At 42.1% G+C, this 20,371-nt stretch overlaps 1 protein-coding gene across 1 annotated transcript in view; it reads right to left on the bottom strand.

The window, feature by feature from the left end:
* The window catches only part of Rapgef5 (Rap guanine nucleotide exchange factor 5), a 236,313-nt gene that overhangs the window by 132,835 nt on the left and 83,107 nt on the right, over nt 1-20,371 (bottom strand). The window contains exon 7 of the mRNA XM_050120850.1: nt 15,832-15,880. Within this exon, the coding sequence (XP_049976807.1) occupies nt 15,832-15,880 (49 nt within the window). The remainder of the gene's footprint in view (nt 1-15,831; nt 15,881-20,371) is intronic.

Genomic DNA, 20,371 nt, shown 5'->3' with positions numbered 1-20,371 from the left:
TGTAAGTGGACACCCCTTCTGCCCTGATGTGAGGCCAGGAAGATGACTCAGCAGATACCAATCACAGGGACATCAGCTGCACATGCTGGAGAGATTGCCTCAGATTCAGGCTCTGGCCAGATTAGAATATCTCAACATGACAGTTCTAAATTATGGACAGTGGGGATGTAGACTTTAATTTTCTGAAGTTTTTTCTTTCTCAAGGTAGGAACATCCAGAAGTTTCTACATGTCTCAGGGACAGGGGCCAGTACAGGTTGAGCTCAACAAAGTAAGTCTTGGGCAGGGTAGCCAGGAAGGCCCAGTATCCTGGCAAGCTAAAGCAGCCCCTGCTCTTCACTATGGGAGCAGGAACTGACATGGCTCTCACATCTGCATCCTTCAAGTCCTGCATGCCAGGTGCTGAATAATCTAGGAGGGGATTTTACCAGCTCCAGGAAAGGGTTGCATCCCAAGCAGCCTGCTTGCCAAAGCCCCAGAAGGAATGCAGGCAGCAGGGCCAGCACTTCGCTCACCACAGGGCTGCTGGCTGTGAGGGCCATGAAGCAGTTCTCCAGAATTTTGTGTTTCAGTGCTGTGGATAACTGAGAGTTTACATTACCCTCGTATAGAGTTAATATAAGAACCATAATGGCTCATAAGAGAAAATGTAATCTCTTAAGGTTGACATATTTGAAGAAAAAGTTTTGATCTAGCATTGGTTATCAGTTCAAACTAAAATTGAATTAACCTAAGAGAATGACTGTGTAAATTTTTAGGATAAAATGTGTATTTTGACACATGTGTATACATGTATAAGTAATAATTTCATAACATTACATATGGTCACTGTTATATCTGGGAACACTAGTTTCGGGGGATTTGTCCTGAAATCTGAAGATATTCAAGGCCCTTTTATAAAATGGTGATCTCTTTGTGTATGACCTGTATAGATCCTCTCATATGCTTCTATGGCCTGCTGTAATAACCAACACAGAGCAAAGGTGATGTACACAGTTACTGAGCTATTTTTAGAGAATAAGGGGAAAGTGTCTGTGCATGTTTAGTACAGATAGGACCACAGCAGGCCTAACTAAACATGCACGAATAAGTACAGCGCACAAACTTGGGAAACGTGCTAGGGAACTCTGGGTTTCTATGAGGTGGGAAGAGACTCCAGCAGCATTTGCTCACATATCACCTGTTCATATGGATTTGTGTAGATGGAGGCTCCTTGTTCATTCCTGGCTGCCCAGACCCAAAATAATCACAGTCTCTGTCTACAAGTTTGACATAGGGAGTGGCTGCTTACAGAAAATTTGGTCTAGGGTGTGTCCACTGCATATAAAATACTTTACTCAGAAAATAATGGCTTGATGTCTAAAGTATTGCAGCAAGTAACTGTTCCGGTGTCTTTTGTATCATGTTAAAGTAGTCTTTTGCCTTCTCCCTGCTTTTGGATTGGGGTATAAAAGTTTATGAAAATTAAACATGGGTGAACCCAGAATCCACTGAGTTGCCTTCCTGCCACGATTCCGCGTCTCTGAGTTTCTTTCATATCTCTGGTCTCCTACCTAACGTTTGGTAGCTGGGTGGCAGGACTCTCAAAGAGCAAAAACAAAGAGCCATAAATGCTAAGAGTAAAACCAGTCAACAACCCTGGAACTCTGTGTCATCCATTTACTTACCATATTCCGAGGCTCCTCACCCCCAGCCTCCAGGTCTCTGGGAACCACTGCTGTGCCTTCTACTTCTACTTCTTTCAGACTGACTTTTTTACTGGGCATATGCATGAGACCACACAGAATCTGTCTTCCTGTGTCTCTATTATTTTGCTTAGCAGGGTATCCTTCAAGTTCTCACATCTAGAGATTTGAACAACAGCAACAATGACCAGAAAGGCAGGAGATCTGGGAAGGAGGCAATAGTGGCACTTGTACCCTGAGGTAACCAGCAGCTGTCTAGTTAGGCTTAAGGCTCACTCAACAGGAGGAAATGTATTCCTGGTTCTGTAAAGTGAGACCACGACCTGTGGAGAGACCTTACTATTGCCATTTCACTAAACCAGCATAATCTCTAACTGTATTCTAAATACTCACTCTTACCTTATACCCACAGATAAGCAGAGTTTTCACTCTTACCAAAGCTTTTTATGCTCCAGACAAACACAACTGTTCCAAACGCAGAGGACACCTGACTGTAGGGTGCCCAGACCCAATGACATTCACAAGGTGACCCTACACTGAAGCTCAGGCGACACTGTGGAAAAGCGGGTGAGGATGGGATGTCCGCTGCAGGAGAGTGTCTTCTGTAGGTGACAGGGTAGTTGCCCAGCAACTCTCAACAATACGGTTTCCCAAACAAGCCTAAAAAGGACTCTGGAATAATAATATTTCACCCCCAAAGATCTATAAAAAATTCATGGTTGCCGAGAGAAAAAGAATGAAGAATTTTCTAATGACAAGCACTGTGATAAGCTAGCCAATCCCAAGGGGTTAGTCTCAGCATCACCAAATGATTTGAGCAGGTTGTGTTTATAAACTTATATACATAAAAACACATATACATACACGTATGTGTGTATATATACATAAAATTATGGTTAACGAATAAGAAGCTATGAATCTGAGGAGTGGGAAGAATATAGGAGAAATTGAGGGAAGTGATGGAGGGGGAGAATAATATAAAAATTGTATTTAAATATAAGATTCTTAAGTATTAACAACCACTTCCACCTATGCCAATAAAAATCAGCTCCATAAAAGCTTTCCTGACCAGTTCCACTTAGAAACTTTGGTCACAATATGTTTTTACTCCGTGCAGCCCCAGGCACAGGCTGGAGACAATTCTCATTTATAAAACTTTCATTGCTGGAACCATGAAAGACCAACAGTTCTGTTGTCAGCCCACAGGAAATTTCTGTTAAGCTAGAGAAACACCGAGAAGCCAGGAAATTCTCCAATAAAATAATTCGTAGTCACAGTTTAAAGAATATTTTTGATCCCTACGACCAACAGCAAATGCTCATCATTAAACTCCAGCTCACTTCCTGGGACCCCAGATCCAGCTTCACATGTATTAATCAAGGTCTGGAACTGGAATCACCTAGGGCTAAACACAGGCTGGTTAAAACCCCGGTGCCAGGGCCTTCCCTACCTTTAAATGCTAGCCCCGCGGCAGGGCCGGTGCCAGCACAGCTGAGGGAGGAAGACTCAGAGCCGCGCTTCAGAGACAAAGTTTCAGTCAAGGAGGAAGTTGGAAGCATCTGCTCAGAAAAAGGCAGAGATTTATCTTATCGAGTTTCCATCTGTTTCCACATCCGTTCAAAAACCACTGTCAAAAGCTACAAATGAATTGTGCGCGTCTTGGGGACCGCAGGGGGAACGTCTCACCAGCCTCCTCCCTACACACTGCCAGAGCAGTGTTCCCAGAGCCGGCTGACACCGGTGATCTGCTTAGGGAGAAGGGGCTGCTCTGAGTGACCTGCAGCTCCCATGTGAGGTGCAACTGTCGGCAAGCTGTGCCCAAGAGCCACAGCAGTCACAGAGAGCCCGCGATGCACCCAAACGGGCCTGCCTCTGTGAGCGCGTGTCTCAGAGCTGAACCACATCAGTCATGGAAAACCCGCGATGCACCCCAAACCGGCCTGCTTCTGCGGGTTTGTGTCTCAGAGTGTTAAAGCTGTAGCTGCAGTGTGCCCACTAGAAAGGTCTTGTGGGTTTACATTACTGTGGCAGGGGAATGTTTTGTACAGTCTTAAAAAAAAACCCTTTACAATATAATTTTATAACAAATCCTGTGATGGAAATACAATTGTGGGTCTCTTTAGGCTCGGGGAACTGGAATAGGCCATTTGTATGAGTAGACTTGTTAGCTTTATACTGAGGTAAAAATATTCTAAAGACGTATGTGAACAAAATAGCTGATTTTCTAAGATACAGATCATATAACACCATTTTATATTTTGCTTTATGAAATCAATTTTACTTGTATCATTGAATGTGTTTTAAACTAAAGGGACTGAATTTAAAAAAAACCCTCCAATGTTCATTGCTCACACAAATGCATGGAGCAGGTTTATCACGAGCATGCAGGTGAGGGCTGAGCTGGCAAGCAATGCTCACTCTGTCACACACTGTTTGTGTCAGCTCAGCCCCATCTTCATGGCTACTTACACAATTAGACTTTTAATGTGATGAATGATGGACAATTGCTGGGTCATATGGCCAAGACAAAGATTTCCCATGATGCCTCTTACTTGTCAATACAAATTACAGCAGAAAATGTGCCCTGGGGGTGCAGGGGAGGGGCAGGGCTTCAGATTTTCAATGATAAAAGATGTCAGTGAAATGGGAAAAAAAGCAGGGGAAAGATATTGTATTATTTGCAATTAATATTCCCATATTCGTAGGTAGTCAACCACACGCTTGACTAGGAGACGACAATTTGCGGGTGGCTAACATGGCACTGTAGTCTGAGGCCAAGCTCTCCTCTTCCTTGTATTAAAAAGGTTGCTGGACAACGTGAGAAGGTAACACAGTCGCTGTGGCAGTCACCTTTCCTGAAAATGCTCCCAAACTACAAATCTTTGGTAGGTGATATGTTTCACTAGACTACAGAATTTCATGACTTTAGAAAAACTGTGCATGGCAGGAATTCTTCTTAAGGAATATTTTAGTGCCTGAGAGAGATGTTAGCTGTAATATAGCTTTTCTTTTAATTATGTGATCATTTTCTTCTAATCATTCCTTAAAGATTTTCACGTTAATATTTTAAACCCTCTGCAGATTACTTTTACTCGACACCTGAGGGGCATACGGAGTTCTGTCACAGCACTAGAGTATAATCTGCTAGCAGTGGATTACAGGTAATCTCTGTCCCCACCCTGGTCCCTGATCCAAAAATCCAGACTTAGTCAGGCACAGGTTGTAAATGGATGTACTTCCTCTTTGGGCCACCTGGTCATTAGCATAATGGCCTCTGGGGCCCCGCCTCCCAGGGCTGGGTGCTATATATCAAGTGTTGCTGGGGAAGTAGCTCCCATTCCCCAGAGGACCAAGAACAAAGAAGCTGGCAGGCTGCAGAGGAGAAGCTGCCCAGCCAACAGTGTATTAAACACACCCATTAGTTGTTTCAATCAGCTAATTAGCTCAACAAATGCAAAACGAAATCATTGAACAAAGTGGCCCTGATTGCACTGCTGGCTTCTGATTTGGTATCCCTAACCCGGCAGGGGGAGAACAGGGATATTCAACTAAAATCAAAAAGCTGTCACACTAGGGAACTAGAAAGGCCTGGGACTTAATTTTTTTTTTTTTATAAAAGTTGAGATTTGCCAGGAAGTTTCACTAGCAACAACAACAAAGAAAGTACCAGGAGACTTGTGTGTTTATGCTTTGAAATTTAAATCAATTTAATTATAAAATTACTCTCCCCTTTTGTCATTATGTGAAAGAAATAAAAAGAGTTTTAGCTCTCTGGTGTGCAAATGGTCATTAACTTTTGTTTGACCCCGGGTGCAGAACTAATAATGGATTTATGCACAGGGCACTCTCATTATACTCTTCCTGGTGCATTACACAAAACATGCTCCCAGGAGCTGCAGTGCTAGGTGCATTACACAAAACATGCTCCCAGGAGCTGCAGTGCTAGGTGCATTACACAAAACATGCTCCCAGGAGCTGCAGTGCTAGGTGCATTACACAAAACATGCTCCCAGGAGCTGCAATGCTAGGAGTCACATCTCAGGTTTTAACTAGAAAACTTGATTCTCCCTTGACTGCCTCTCCCCAGCTTTGTATCCACCTCTCTGTTCTTACCCCAAGAAACTGTTTCTCAGGTTTGACCCATGTGTATAAAACATGAGCAGTCACAACAGTGTCCTGGACACAACCGACCCATATGTATGAAACAGGTACACACGCAACACTGTCCTGGGCACAAAGCAGAAGGTCTCCACAGGTCTCCATGTCCTGGGGAGACAGGCCCCCAGTGTCCATCTCTCTTCCAGCATCCAATTCTCTACAAGAGGAAGGAGCTGCCATTCTAAACAATTTAATTACCTGAGTCTGTTGGGCACTGGAAATGTTTAGTGGAAATGACACACTGAAAGATGTAAAGAAAAGCATCTTGTTTTTCTTTGTCATTTACTTAATTCTTAACAATCCTCAGGATTAAAGGAGTCCAACTTCTGATACTCAATACCTTCTAGTTTTGCTATTTTAAAGAGATCAGTGCAGAGGGCTATTTTCTTTTATAGTATGCCATTGAATAGTTATTTATCATTTCGACTTAATAGCTCTAATTACAGCAGACAGTGTCATGGGATTTTTTTTAAAGGCAATTTTCTTTGTATCCCAGTGGGAGGCTTAAAGAAATGTACAAAGTGTCAGCTGCATGAATTTCCAGTTATTGCTTCATTGGTGCTGTGGTTCTCTTGATTTAGGAGCCTTACATCTTCCAGTATCCTTCAACTTTACACTGCTTCGAGCCTCTTCCTGTGATTTCATGACACCAATAAAAGGAAAGACAAGCTTCCAACCACTGAACTGTTCCCTTTCCCAGACCCTGGTGAAGATGAGAATGAATATACTTCGAGCCCGTCAGCGGCAGAAGAATGGTCTCTGGAAATGTCAGCAGAAGGAATCAGGCAGTGAAGAAGGAAAGTGTACAAGTGTCCAAAGTCAGCATGGTGTTATGTAAAATTCTTCTAGGGGGCATCCTTGGTCATCACCAATAAGGAAGACAAGAATGTTAAGAATGTTCTATCAACTGTGTTAGGACCAAATGCATACCACAGAAGACTCTCTTGGTTGACAAAGACTACCTCCTCAAGACAAAACAAAACAAAACATGTTTAGTGGTTCAGAGGTATTACAAGGAAATTAGAAAAGGCCGGTCTACCCACAGGTCAGTGGCAGTGATGGGCTCGGGCAAGCACATTTAGAAGGGCAGGGGAAGGAAAAGAAGGGCAATGGAGTGGAGGGAAGAAGCAAGCCATGTAGAAAAGTCAACTCTGAGGACAGAGGTACCTCTCTGAGAAGAGCTGTGGTAGTCTTGGGAAGACTGAAATGGTTAAAATAGCACTAAAAAGGGCATAATCTTTTGAATATTTAAAATATAGTCAACAGACTTTGTATACTTGAAACAGGATAGAAAGGAGGAACAATTATGGGGACGTGGACAGAAAAGGAGCCTATTACCCCGGAGTCTGGACGAAGCCAAACCTCAGCAGCAAGAACATTTTCAGCAAAATTAAAAACTGTTTAAAGCCTTTTCTCCCTTCTCAGCTGTAAACCTACAATTTTCTAGAATCTCACCAGAAATCCCAATAACAATGAGAGCATGTACAATGAGAGTCCCATACAACTCTGGTGACTCCAGGTTTTATCTCAGCAGACACCAATCTCATTAAAGGTGCTTCTGTCTATCAATCATCAAATAGGGGAGCATATAAAGGGGAGGGGTAAGGTCCCCAAAAACTGGTTGAGAAATGAAATTCCTGAAAGCTTCCAAAATCCTGCACACAGTCACCAGTGGACACTTGAAACACTGGTCCTCTTTAAAGGCCACACCATATGCTTGGGTGAGTTCTTAGTCTTTCCAGGAGCACTTTTGTAGTAAAATATCTTCAATAAAATCTCAGTTCTGCTTCTCAGTAGCTAGTTCTGAAATTCTGTGTGTGTGTGTGTGTGTGTGTGTGTGTGTGTGTGTGTGTATGCGCGCGCGCACTTTATAGATCAGGCTGGTCTCAAACTCATAGAGATCCGCCTGCCTCTGCCTCCTGAGTGCTGAGATTAAAGGCATGGGCCACCGTGCGTGGCCTAGTTCTGAAATTCTTAATTCATCAAAGCTACAAATCCCTGTTGTGCCTGAGTGGAGGGCTCTAGATGATGAGGGAAAGGACAGCTAAGAGCGACAGCATCGAGTCCTGTCTTTGATCTCTTACCGCTTACAGAGCTACTCAAGAATTCAGTCATTCTTCACTAGGTCACTTAGTGGGGAAACAGCTGTTCAAGAGAAAATTAGGATACAGTTTTGTCTTAAGATCATTTTTCAGCAAAATGTTGCCACATCATATCAGAAAGATACAGGAAGTTATATGAAACTTCTTGTTGATAAAACTTTTGTGCTGGTCCTCAAATTATTAAAATCTACTCTAAAATCCATTTTGTCACACAGTCTTCTAAATATGAACTCCATGTTTAAATGGGAATTAAATCAAATACAGTGCTGTGTGAAGAAGCAGTACAAATCTGTCGTCCTTGATCTGCGGTCCTCCAGCAGACTCTGAGCTCTCTTCTATGTGAGCCCTCAAGTCCTCACAAAAGCATCGCGCTAGCAGGAGGCTTTCCCACGACACATACATGTGAGGGGGAAGAAAAACTGATTACATTTTCCTAAAATGCCTTACTAGTGACCAGTGATTGCAGCTAACAGTAGGCCTGCAATGCTGAACCTTTACACAGACTGTCCGTGTGATTAAAACCACTCACACTGCCCAATGGGCTCATCAGATCAACCTCAGGATAAATAACAGCAACCAGATTGCCAAAACCCTTGTGAATCAGAAGTACCCATTTAATCTGGAATACAGGACTCTAAGATGGCAGAAGACATTCTTTATATACGGGGTTCAGAGATGTGTGTGTTTTTTTTTTTAAATAAGGCTAGAAGAAACAATTTAGCAAATGTAAAACATTGACTTCCTTCTCCTGTTTCTGACCCATTTAAAAATAATGTTTTCTAAAAGCTAAAACTAAAAAAAAAAAAACAACAACAAAAATGAGCTAAGCCATTTTATTTACTTGACTCAAAGAACTAGTAAAACATACGTCCTCACTGACTGTCCACAATTGGTGCAGCTTATTAGCGTCCACTTCATTCTTTTCCAGTCCCAGGAATAAAAGTGGTTAGCTGGAATCTTTCCACAAACTGCAGCTTTATTCTCACAAGGCTGAAACTTTCCAGCCCAGAGTGGAGTTTAACTGATGTGCCAAATCTCAAGGTTGCATGTCACCTGCAGACTACCTATGGAGTCCTGAGATCCAGACAGTAACAACAGGGCTGTCTGGGTGCACAGTGCTGACTGCACAGGCGGCCTGCAGTGGGTACACAGTGCTGACTGCACAGACAGCCTGCAGTGGATGCACAGAGCTGACTGCACAGACGGCCTGCAGTGGATGCACAGAGCTGACTGCACAAACAGCCTGCAGTGGGTGCACAGAGCTGACTGCACAGGCGGCCTGCAGTGGGTGCACAGAGCTGACTGCACAGACGGCCTGCAGTGGGTACACAGTGCTCTGACTGCACAGACGGCCTGCAGTGGATGCACAGAGCTGACTGCACAGACAGCCTGCAGTGGGTGCACAGAGCTGACTGCACAAACAGCCTGCAGTGGGTGCACAGAGCTGACTGCACAGACAGCCTGCAGTGGGTGCACAGAGCTGACTGCACAGACAGCCTGCAGTGGGTGCACAGTGCTCTGACTGCACAGGCGGCCTGCAGTGGGTGCACAGAGCTGACTGCACAGACAGCCTGCAGTGGGTGCACAGTGCTCTGACTGCACAGACGGCCTGCAGTGGGTGCACAGTGTTCTGACTATGGGCTAAGAAGGCAGGGTGACAGCTAAACTCTGCCAAACAGGTTTACTAATGTAGCCTTTTTGTTTTTTCATAAATAGAAGCCATCCAAATGCACATTTCTAAGGATGAGAACCAACTGGCCTTGGCCATGGAGTCCCTAGAAAATGGAAGAAAGGGCTGGAGAGATGGCTCAGCGGGTAAGAGCATTGTCTGCTCTTTCAAAGGTCCTCAGTTCAATTCCCAGCAACCACATGGTGGCTCACAACCATCTGTAATGAGATCTGGTACCCTCTTCTGGCCTGCAGGCAAACACACAGACAGAATATTGTATTCATAATAAATAAATAAAAATTTTAAGAAAGAAAGAAAATGGAAGAAACCATTTCATTAAACCACTAACCAACTACCGTTAGCATTAGAACAAATCATCCAATGAGGAGAAAGAAGTGCAAGAAAATCTGTTAATTTTGTAAACCTTACAAAGCTTACAGTATCTCAACAGCCACTACAGTAAGCTGTTAAAGGAGAAACCTGCTTAAAGGTAGATCCTAATAGCCTCTTCAAAACTGACAAAAAAAAAAAATAGTTTTTTTTTTTTTTTTTTTTTTTTTACTAACTATAGCATGAATCATTTATGGAACCTATATTGATTGGCAGTTACTTTTATTTATGTTTGCATGGTGAGGTGCAACTGAAGCCCTTTCTCCTACTCATGCTCATGTTAAAGATCCTTTGCAGTTGGACATAAATCTACCATGGCTCCTGAGTCCTATTAGTAGTCTTACTACTAGGGTAGTCAGCTCTTGCTGTCCCGCCCCAGATGTGCCAACTTCCTTTCTCATACTGATAAGTATTAGATATATGCCACCTTCTTCTCTTTTTCCTTTAACCATAAAAATGCAATATAACTTTAAAAACAACAACTAAAAACCAAGAATCTCACAAAGTATCTGCAGCTATTATTCTATAACACCTCTTACCTCCACAATAATAACTTTGCCTTTGTCAGATGTGCATTCACTAATATGTTATACTTATGAAATATAGGCGAGGGTTTAAACCCAGAAGGGGCCAATGTGTCCTTGCTCCCCACTGCCCTCACGCCTTCCTGAGCATCTGCATACAGCAGTCGGGAACGAGTGGGGCAGCACAGCGAGGTTGCAGCTCTCTGCTGCACTGCTGCTGCTTCCCATCCACTCTCAGCATCACGCCAGACAGCAGCATTCCTGACTATAACAACATACAACTTGTTGCTTATTTTTATCCCTGATTGCTTCCCAAATCTGTTGTGGTTGGGTCCAATAACTGAATTATCTTCCTTTTTCCTCCGGAACAATCTTCTTTATTCATATTAGTTTTCTAATCAGAAGGCATATTTAAATAAAGCCAGGGGAAAGCAGAAGCAGTGCTGCTCAATTCTCGTGGCCATTGGTCTCTTTTCGTACCACTGAGCCATGACTAATGACATAAAGAGCGACAGAACTGGATCAGTAGAGACAAAACAGCCACCACGGAGCCTTCATTTCCGTTCAGACAGAAGAGATATACAACATGAAAGCTGACCAGATAATGTGGAATTTTGCATGGAGAACGGGTGAGCCAAGAAGAGGCAACACAGTATTGAAGAAAAAGAACAAAGTTGGAAGACTGATACTTTCAATCTCAAGATTTACTACAGAGCTACCATACTCAAAACAGTGCGGTACTTAATGAATGAAAGAACAGAATCCCAGGTCAGTGGAGCAGAACGGAACCCAAAACAGACCAACATAAATACAGGCAAGAATCTTAGACAAAGGAGAGTTAATGCAGGAAGCTTTCTTAACAAACTATGCTAAGACAACAGGATAGTCAACTGAAAAGTGAAATCTAGACCTTATTTATACCCATCACAAAAAAGAACTCAAAATTGACCACAATTCCAAAGAAAAAACACAAAACTACAGAACCGCCAGCTGGCACCCTGAGAAAATCTAAATGGCTTTGGCTTGGCAGTCATTTTTAGATACAGCATGGATGGGTGACTCAGAAGAGAGATAATTGGCAAAGTGTATTAAAATACAAAGAACCATCAAGAAATTGAAAAATCAAGCCATAGAATGGGAGAAAATATTTGCACATGGCATACTTGATTGTGACTCTTTCTTCAAGTTCAACAGCAAGGAAAGGAACAAGCCAATTAGAAAACAGTCGAAAAGCTGACTGATCGTCACAATGAAGAAGTTATATACCTGGCAACAAGCTCAGGAAAACAGAATTACAAAAGACAATAAAGGAGGAAGAGCAAAGAAAAGGCAGAGATAACGCACTGCATTAGAGGGTCCAGATCTAAAGCAGCATCAAGCTAGCTGAAGACGGAGGCGACGGGAACTCTCACTGTGGATGCAGGAACTTCAGAAGACCATGTGGCCTTAAACATGATCTGACATAAGACCTACCAAACAAACCTTTTAGTGTGCAATTAAAAGGAGTGAAAACTTAACACAAAACCTGCAGAAATGTTCCAGCAGCGTCAGTTACAACTTCTCAACTTGAAGGTAGCTGAGATACTTCTTAGTTGGCAAATGGCTAAACTATGCTAATTCAGACAGCAGAGCAGAAGGTTGGGGGTGGAGGATCTGGAATGAGCTGCGGGAGAGGACTAGATCTGATCAAAACACACACACATACATGTAGAAATTCTCAAATATAAATAAAAATACTTTTAAAAAGTGCTTGGGATAAGCCCATAGTTTATTAGAAATGTATGAATCTATAATGATCTCAACATCTTATTAATATGTAGCAATATTTACATGCTAGTAGAACAACATCTAGAAATATATACAAAAAAGATTAATATTGATGTTGGTGAGAGGAGAGGAGATTTTTTTTGATGTGGGATATCCTATGTATATGTGTTGCTTTTAGTAGTTGATGAATAAAGCTGTTTCGGCCAGTGGCTTAGCAGAGTAAAGTCAGGAGGGAAATCTGAACAGAGAAAGATAGAAGGAGTAGGTGGGATCAAGGAGATACCATGTAGCTGCTGAAGGGGTAACATTCTGCACCAGTAAGCCAGATTAATAGAAATGGATTAATTTAAGATGTAAGAGCTTTAATAATAAGCCTGAGACATTGCCCAAACAGTGTTGTAATTAATACAGTTTCTGTGTAATTATTCGAGTCTGGGTGGCCAGGAAATGAAGACACAGGCTTGGTTTACAATTTTCAATTTCTTCTTCAAACATGAATGTATAATAAAATTTCTTTCAATAAGCATGCTCTAATAGCAAGATAAAACTATTTTTATTATGAAAAAGAAAAGTAATATATACCATTGTATATATTTCACTGAATATTTTACTTTATAATCCCATGATAAGAATTTAAGGACTACTTTTACCTTTTCTTTTTCTGTGCGTGTATGTGTATTTGTATATGTGTGACATGAACATGTCCATATGGGGATGTACATACATGTGTATAGGCTACAGGTTATAGTCTGGTGACCTCTTCAATTGTCCCCCTCCTCACTTACTGAAACAGAGTCTCTTGCTGAATCTGGAGCTCCATGACTCTGCTAGAACAGCAGCCCGATGAGCTCCAATCATCTGTGTACCTCTGCCTCCCCACGCTGAGATTATAGGCACAAGCTAACAAGCCCAGCTTTTAAGTGGTTATTGGAGATCTGAACTCAGCTCCGTGTTTGCAAGGTAAGCACTTTACCAACTAAACCATCTCCCCAGCAGACAGTCTCTACTTTTTTACCCTTAAAGAAAGTAATACAAAGTCTGTAGATGTAGTTCAACTGATAGAGAGCTTGCCTAGCATACACAAAGCCTGGGTTTGGGCATCATAGTGATTTCAAGGCCAGCTTAGGCTACATGGGACTCCTTACAAAGAGGAGAAAGAGAAAGCAATCCCTGCTGACATGCTGTGGCTAAATCTCCAGCCTGAGGTGACAGGGACAAGGAACTGCAGATGATAGAATACTCCGAAAATGCTCTCCTAGCCAGATGGTATGGCTTTAATCCTGGATTTAGGAGGCAGAGGCAAGTAGATCTTTGTGAGTCTGAGAGCAGTTGGTCTACATAGAGAATTCTAGGACTATATATTCAGATCGTGTTTGTACAAACAAACAAACAATGACAAAAAAAAAACACTTCCTGGAAAACTGTGAACTTATGTCCCCATTCTTGTGTGTGTGAGGGATCTCTTCTGAACCTAAAAAGCTATAAAGTTGTGTTCAGATTCCAGCCTCCACAGAGCTAGCAAGGGAGGCAGTCTTCTGTAAGTGCATGTTCAGGTTCTGCTTCAAGATCCATACCTCTACCTTGCTCAAGCACCTGCAGCCCCCCTTGCATCTCTAGAACACAGCAGGCACAAGCCAGACCACATGCTCAGGCTTTTCTGTACCTTCTTGCTCTTTCTCTGGCAATGGTCACTCTGCTTGTCTTCTCAAACTTACACTGAAACTTTATTCTGTTAATTATGTTTTAAATAATCACTGATTGGCCCATAGCAAAACAGGAAGTATAGGCAGGACAACCAGACAGGAAGTAGAGGTGGGTTAATGAGAACAGGAGAATTCTGGAAAGAAGGAAGCCCATTCGTCTGCAGTCCTGACCCTGCCACAGAACAAGCAAAATGTGACTGCCTCACTGAAGAAGGTACCTAGCCACATGGCTAATTTAGACAAGAATAATGGGCTAATATAAGTTATAAATGTTAATAAGAAGCCCAAGCTAATGGGCCAATCAGCTTATAACTAATGTAGACCTCTGTGTGATTTCTTTGGAACTTAACGACTGCGGGAACCAGGCAGGGCAGGCTACACCGAAACTTTAAAAGGCCAGATTCCACACTCAAAGATGCAGCAGCTACACAACTCACACAGACTTCAAGTTTGGCTTCTTTACTGCCAACAGGATCAAGATCAACGCAGTCACTTTACTTCTGACCCTCTCAAAGTGATTCAACTGTGTCCTTTCTCTGGCTTGGCTTCTTCTTCTGCAAATATCCGCTGTCTAATGCTGTTTGCCAGGGAGCTCTGCTCATTCCCCCTCATGACTCTCTCTGCAGCCTCTAACACCTTCATAGCATCTGCTCTCTGTGTCTTTTCTTAATCAACAAGGTCACCAAAGCTACATGGATATAATAAATGTACCCACACTAAAATGTATTTGATTCAAACAGTAACTGAAAAGTAAGACACTTTTAAGGGAACCCATTTTCTCTCTGGTTACCCTTCAGATTGATCTACACTTTCGCTGTTGTCATCTTTCTGGATGAAAACTCACCTTCCAGTCACCACACCCAGACCATGCCTTTGCTGAGTTCCTCCACCCTCTGAACATTCCCCTCTCTAAGTGTGGTTAGTGGCACTACAGGGAGGTGTGGCCTATTTGGAGTAGAAGTGGCCCTGTTGGAGGAAGTGTGTCCCCTGTTGCCTTTAGATCAGGGCGTAGAATTCTCCAGCACCATGTCTGCCTGCATGCCACTGTACTCCGAGCTCTCACGTTCCCCACCATGACAGTAATAAACTAAACCTCTGAAACTGTAAGAGTTGCTGTGGTCATGCTGTCTCTTCACAGCAATAGAAACCCTAAGACACTAAGCAAGCGTTTCCCATTTCACTAAGCCTCCATTTTATACTGGATTTTAGCAGAAAATGCTTTGTTCCCCAGCGCATATTTGAAAGCCTCCTTTTGCTTTCTGTGTATTATTTCTTCAGATTATAGCTTACAAATATAAGGACATATCTATATAATCAGTCCTGTGAAAAATGTCTGCGATGAAATATCATTGAATAAATTATTTTTAGACAAGTCATTCTAAAATTTAAAAAAAAAATGTTGTCTTAAGTATGCCAAGAAGCAGGCAGTTTGAGATCAGCCTGTTCTACAGAGAGAATTCCAGGGTACCCAGGGCTATACAGTCAGACCCTGTCTCCAAAGCACTGCAGCATTATAGTATTTGGTGCTACCTGTCATCATATTACATAACGTAAAGTAATTTAATTGCTTTCACAATGGACTTTGATGTCTTTCCTGGTTCCAGTGGACCATAAAGATTTTTCATTTTCTCTCAAAATTGGAAATAAATTAGGGAAAAGGGAGTAAAATTTTATTTTGAAGTGTTTTCCAGAGCACCTATGCTAGCTATTTAGCCTGGAATATAAATCTTCAAGATATGGTTTTTCTGCGTTCTGTAGCGGGCATCCTGAAGTGCCCCCATCACACACTAGCCCCAGTGCACAGTCACCTTCCAGCCCACCAGGGATTACTCACCGGACTTTCTTGCTTTCATCGCAATAACAGCCGCTAGCTCTCTCTGCACCTAAGAAAATATTAGGGAAACAAATCATATTAGAATAAGAAAAATGGAGCCTCCAAGGCAGCACTGGGTTTGGAGCTAAGAAGCCCATATTAGGAGCTGCTGTTGAGACCAAAGCTTGCCACCATCATTGCCTTCTTTCCTCTTTTCAGTATGAGAAAAACTGTGGCGGCATTTCAGAACAAAAATGTGAAAGAAATCACATTTACTTTTTTAAAGAGAGTGATTTTTTTATTAATTTATTTAATTTTCAAAAGGCTGTTTGCCAAAAAGTGCACATTGTGACGTGCATATGGCATGATGAGTTCTTTGACAACAACTATATATTGCACTCAGAAACAGTATGGATATCAACTGTTAGATTGATACTCTGACAAGCATAGTAAGTATTAAGTATCCCTGAGGATGCTTGTTTACATTAGGAATTCCAGATGGGTGGCCCTGCATTAACAGACCTCTGCTCTGACACAATGAACTTTTGCTGCAGGCTGAGCAGGTGACAGGAGCCAGTTTGAATAAGATGCAAGGTAAAGCAAATGTCACTGGCATAGGGCAGGCAAAATAGACAACATTTAAAATCACAAGGGTCTTTCACTATGTTTATCTTCCAAAATTTTAGCTTATAAATGCTGACGCTCTGCCAGTCTGAATGCTTAGATCTGCCCTTTAAAACATCACACAATGAACGTTTGCAGGTAAAGCTGTGTGGACAGGAGGGTCTACGGCATGGCATGCAGCAGCTCCCAGTGCCACCGAGAATGAGGAGGGGATGCAGAGGTGGGAAGATAGCGGGGCAACTTGCTTTTTTGGGTTTGATTGTTTGCTTTTTTTGTTATCTTTGTTTTCGAGATTTTTGTTGTTTTTTTAATCAATATTCTTACTTGTATTTTTATATTTTATTTTTATTGTTTGTTTTTAAATTTTTCTTGGTGGGGGATGCTACAAGGGTGAAGGACAGAGATGGAGGGACTGGGAAATGAGTGGGGTTGGAGTGCATGATGTGAAATTCCCAAAGAATCAATAAAACTTTATGTTAAAAAATTCTCAACGAGAAACATCAAAGACAAAAAGGATAAGTATACTTATTATCAAGATAATATAAACACAGTCTTGAATACAGCCATGCTTGGTAGCAATGAAAAAGAAACCATAGTGAGTGAGTCCTTTTTTCATCTAGGCACAACCTCTTAAGAGTGAATGTGTGTGTGTGTGTGTGCGCGTGTGTGTACCTGAATATATTACAGTAATGACACTCAAAAGGGGAAACATGGGAGTTCAAGGTCAAATTCCAGATTTGCCATTCAAATTAATTTAATTTATATTCATTTACTGTTAAGGCAAGAGTGTTAATGTATTAGACCATGAGATTTCATGCAGAACCATTTCCCAGTGGCCCAGGCATCAGCTTCCTAAGGAAGCTTGCTCGGCTGTTTTCATTGACACACTTTCCTTATGGGGTGCACAAATGTCATTCAAAAGTGCATTCTCCTGATGTAGCTGATTCTTCAATGCCTGAGACTCTCATGACAATACACAATAGCGAGTATGCTGGAGGTCTCTTTCTCTCCAACCTTGGGAGTTTGGAGTCTGAAAATGGTCATGAATGGAAGGTTTATGGAAAAAGAACAAGGTGGGGAGGATACTGAGGAAGTAAGAACTGAAGAATGACCAAAGGAAAACATCTAGAAATACATTGTATTTGCTCAAATAAGAAAAAAAGTAGCAAAATAAAATACCAATCATTGAACATTTATATTTTGAGTTGTGTACTGTAGCACTGTTATCCGCTTTAAGATTTTCCTCGTTCACAATGCCACAAAGCTGTGGGAATGGAACAAAGATGTAGATTATGAATGTTCCCTGGCATCCTGTCAACGGCTGCCTCATCTGTGACCTCCCAGGGAAGGTCTTGCTGCAGTCAGAGACAGAAAAGCACCAGAGATGGAAAATGATGGAGAAATTGGATCACCAAACTTGCTCCTGGAGAATCACTGTCGGCCTTCCCTACCTCAGCGTTAGCTCTCTACACCTCAGTGCCTTTCACAGGGTCTTCAGCCTTTACTCTCTAACTTGGAATAAGGCTCAAAACAAAATAGCACAGGAAAGAAAAGCAGTGGATTCTAACAGTTCGGTATCCTGTACAGTTTCCAAGGATTTGGAGGGAAAGCAATTAGTGGGCTGAGCAATAAAACCATAGAGGAAGGGTAGGAAGAAAGAGTTGTGAGCAGTGGGAAGGAGCTGCACATTAATTTGGGAGTAGTCTAGCACTTCTGTCCACATAATGCAAATGAGTTTACTGTACTCGCTACATTCTCTGAATTTCTGCAGAGAGAGGACAATTGTCCTACACATGGCAGGGTTAGGATGACTTGCACAGTTCTGAGTCAGGAGGGAAAGAGCTTTGACTAAACGCCCTTTCTTTCCACAAAACACAAAGGGGAAAGTGCTGTTCGAGCAAGACACAATTAGGTCTGATCCCACTGGCACCTTCCCAGGTCTTGTTTGTTCCTGCACACCTGGCAGTGTGTCATTAATTATTCTAACTCGTGTGGCAGCTGCTTGTCTTCTGAGCTAGATGCTCCACGGAGGCACAGACCTATGTGTTCTTTCGCTGACATCCAGCGTAAGGGAGGCTTCTTCATGAAAAGACAGTGACTTAGTACATACAAAGGCATCTCTTGAGAGACGTAGGGAGTGAAAAGACACCCGAGGGAGGAAAAGGAACATTCAAAGAGAAGGCATCCCCTCCCACAAGCTACGCCAGCAGGAATCTTGGTGGTGGTATTATTTTTCTCTGTGTAGCCCTGACTGTCCCTAAACAATCTCTGTAGACCAGGCTGGCCTGACCTCAGAGATCCACCTCTCCCTGCCTCCTGAGTGCTGGGATTAAAGGTCTGCATCACCCCACTCAACTAAGGAGTTTTAAGAATATAGTGAAAGGTTGTAATCTCCTTTGCAAATTGTTAAGTACGAATTTAAAAGAAATGTGAGCAATGGCACACTGCTAAGACTAAGCATTAGAGAAGGAATGCCACAGTCCCGCACCAGGAAGGCCTGCAGAGACCAATGCTCAGACAACTTCCCAAGGACACCAGCAAGGACCATCCAGGCAAGAGTCTTCCAAATGCCTGGTGAGCTGCTGAAAGAGCCCTTTAGAAGACAATGGATTGTTCCATTTAGTGTCAATGACTTAAAGTTTCCTCCCATGGGACTCAATGTTGTGCCCAGGACTGAAAACCATTGCTCTCGTCAACAACACACTGGTTTTCTCTAAGACTCCATATTCCAATATTATACTCATCTCATCTGGCAACCAATCTTTACTTTTATTTTCCTCTACCCCAATTTAATTCTTTAGTAAAGGAGCATGAAATCTGTTGTGTCTTCCAGATAAAAAGTGATGCTATAATGTAATCAAACGATCAGAATTACTGGCTATATCAGCAGGCTGACAGACTCAGGCACACAGAACACTGAACAGATGATTCTTAGAAAGCTTTAATTTAAGATACAGTTTGCTCAGCACACAAAACTGCTCTTATAGTCCAAGCACATACAGTTGAAGTGTTGGTTGCTCTCATGAATACCTAAATGGAGGCTGACTGAGGCTGAGAAGACACAGTTGTCAGTTTCTCTTCTCTTCTTGTTACCCATCAGAAGCTAGAGTCTGAAACACTTTGAAGTGCGCTGGCTTCCAACATCTACAAGAGCAGGACCAATCGCAAACATGCTAGCGCAGCTGGTCTTACCTCTAACACTGCCTGTTTTCTCCCTGGTACTTTGATAGTACTTCAGCCTCAAATCATAAACACTCACAAAGTTGTGCATCACAGCTAAGACTAGAAAGCAACAGGAAGCCTTAAATGCAAACAAAAAGCTAGTCTCCCGGGAGAGTTTAACTGCTAAAATGAGGACCAGCTTTCTGGAAGAAGTGACTCTTACAAAGCAAGGTAGGCCAGTGAGGGCCATTCTAGGGCAGAACAGTAAGGGTAAAGGTATTTATTTACCTAACTAAAGGGCTGTTTTTACGAACTCATTTAAATACAACCAACAGTGAAAAATTTTGCAAAGATTCTTAGAATTCTAGAAGCAGTTAAGTTTTGAGACCATGGTAGAAATGTTTTAAGACACAGGTCACTTAAATATGTATGTCTTTTTTTTTCTCAATTTCTAAAATTAAATGTAAGGAAAAAATAGTTCTCTGATATGCTAAGTTTTAAATCACTATAAAATCTTAAGCTAAGGACTGGGGGATGATTCAGTAGTTAAGAGTGTGGTGGCACCTTTATGATAAAGGTCTTGGAGAGAATAGGGATACAAGGGTCATACCTAAATATAATAAAAGCTATCTACAGCAAACCGACAGCTAACATTAAATTAAATGGAGAAAAACTCAAAGCCATCCCACTAAAATCAGGAACAAGACAAGGATGTCCACTCTCTCCATACCTCTTCAATATAGTGCTTGAAGTTCTAGCAATAGCAATAAGACAA

The sequence above is a fragment of the Alexandromys fortis genome, unplaced genomic scaffold, assembly GCF_014885135.2.
Source record: "Alexandromys fortis isolate MF-2015 unplaced genomic scaffold, M_Fortis_MF-2015_v1.1 scaffold_182, whole genome shotgun sequence".
Lineage (NCBI taxonomy): Eukaryota > Metazoa > Chordata > Mammalia > Rodentia > Cricetidae > Alexandromys > Alexandromys fortis.
The sequence above is the reverse complement of the archived record's forward strand: the minus strand, read 5'-3'. Positions and strand labels throughout refer to the sequence as shown.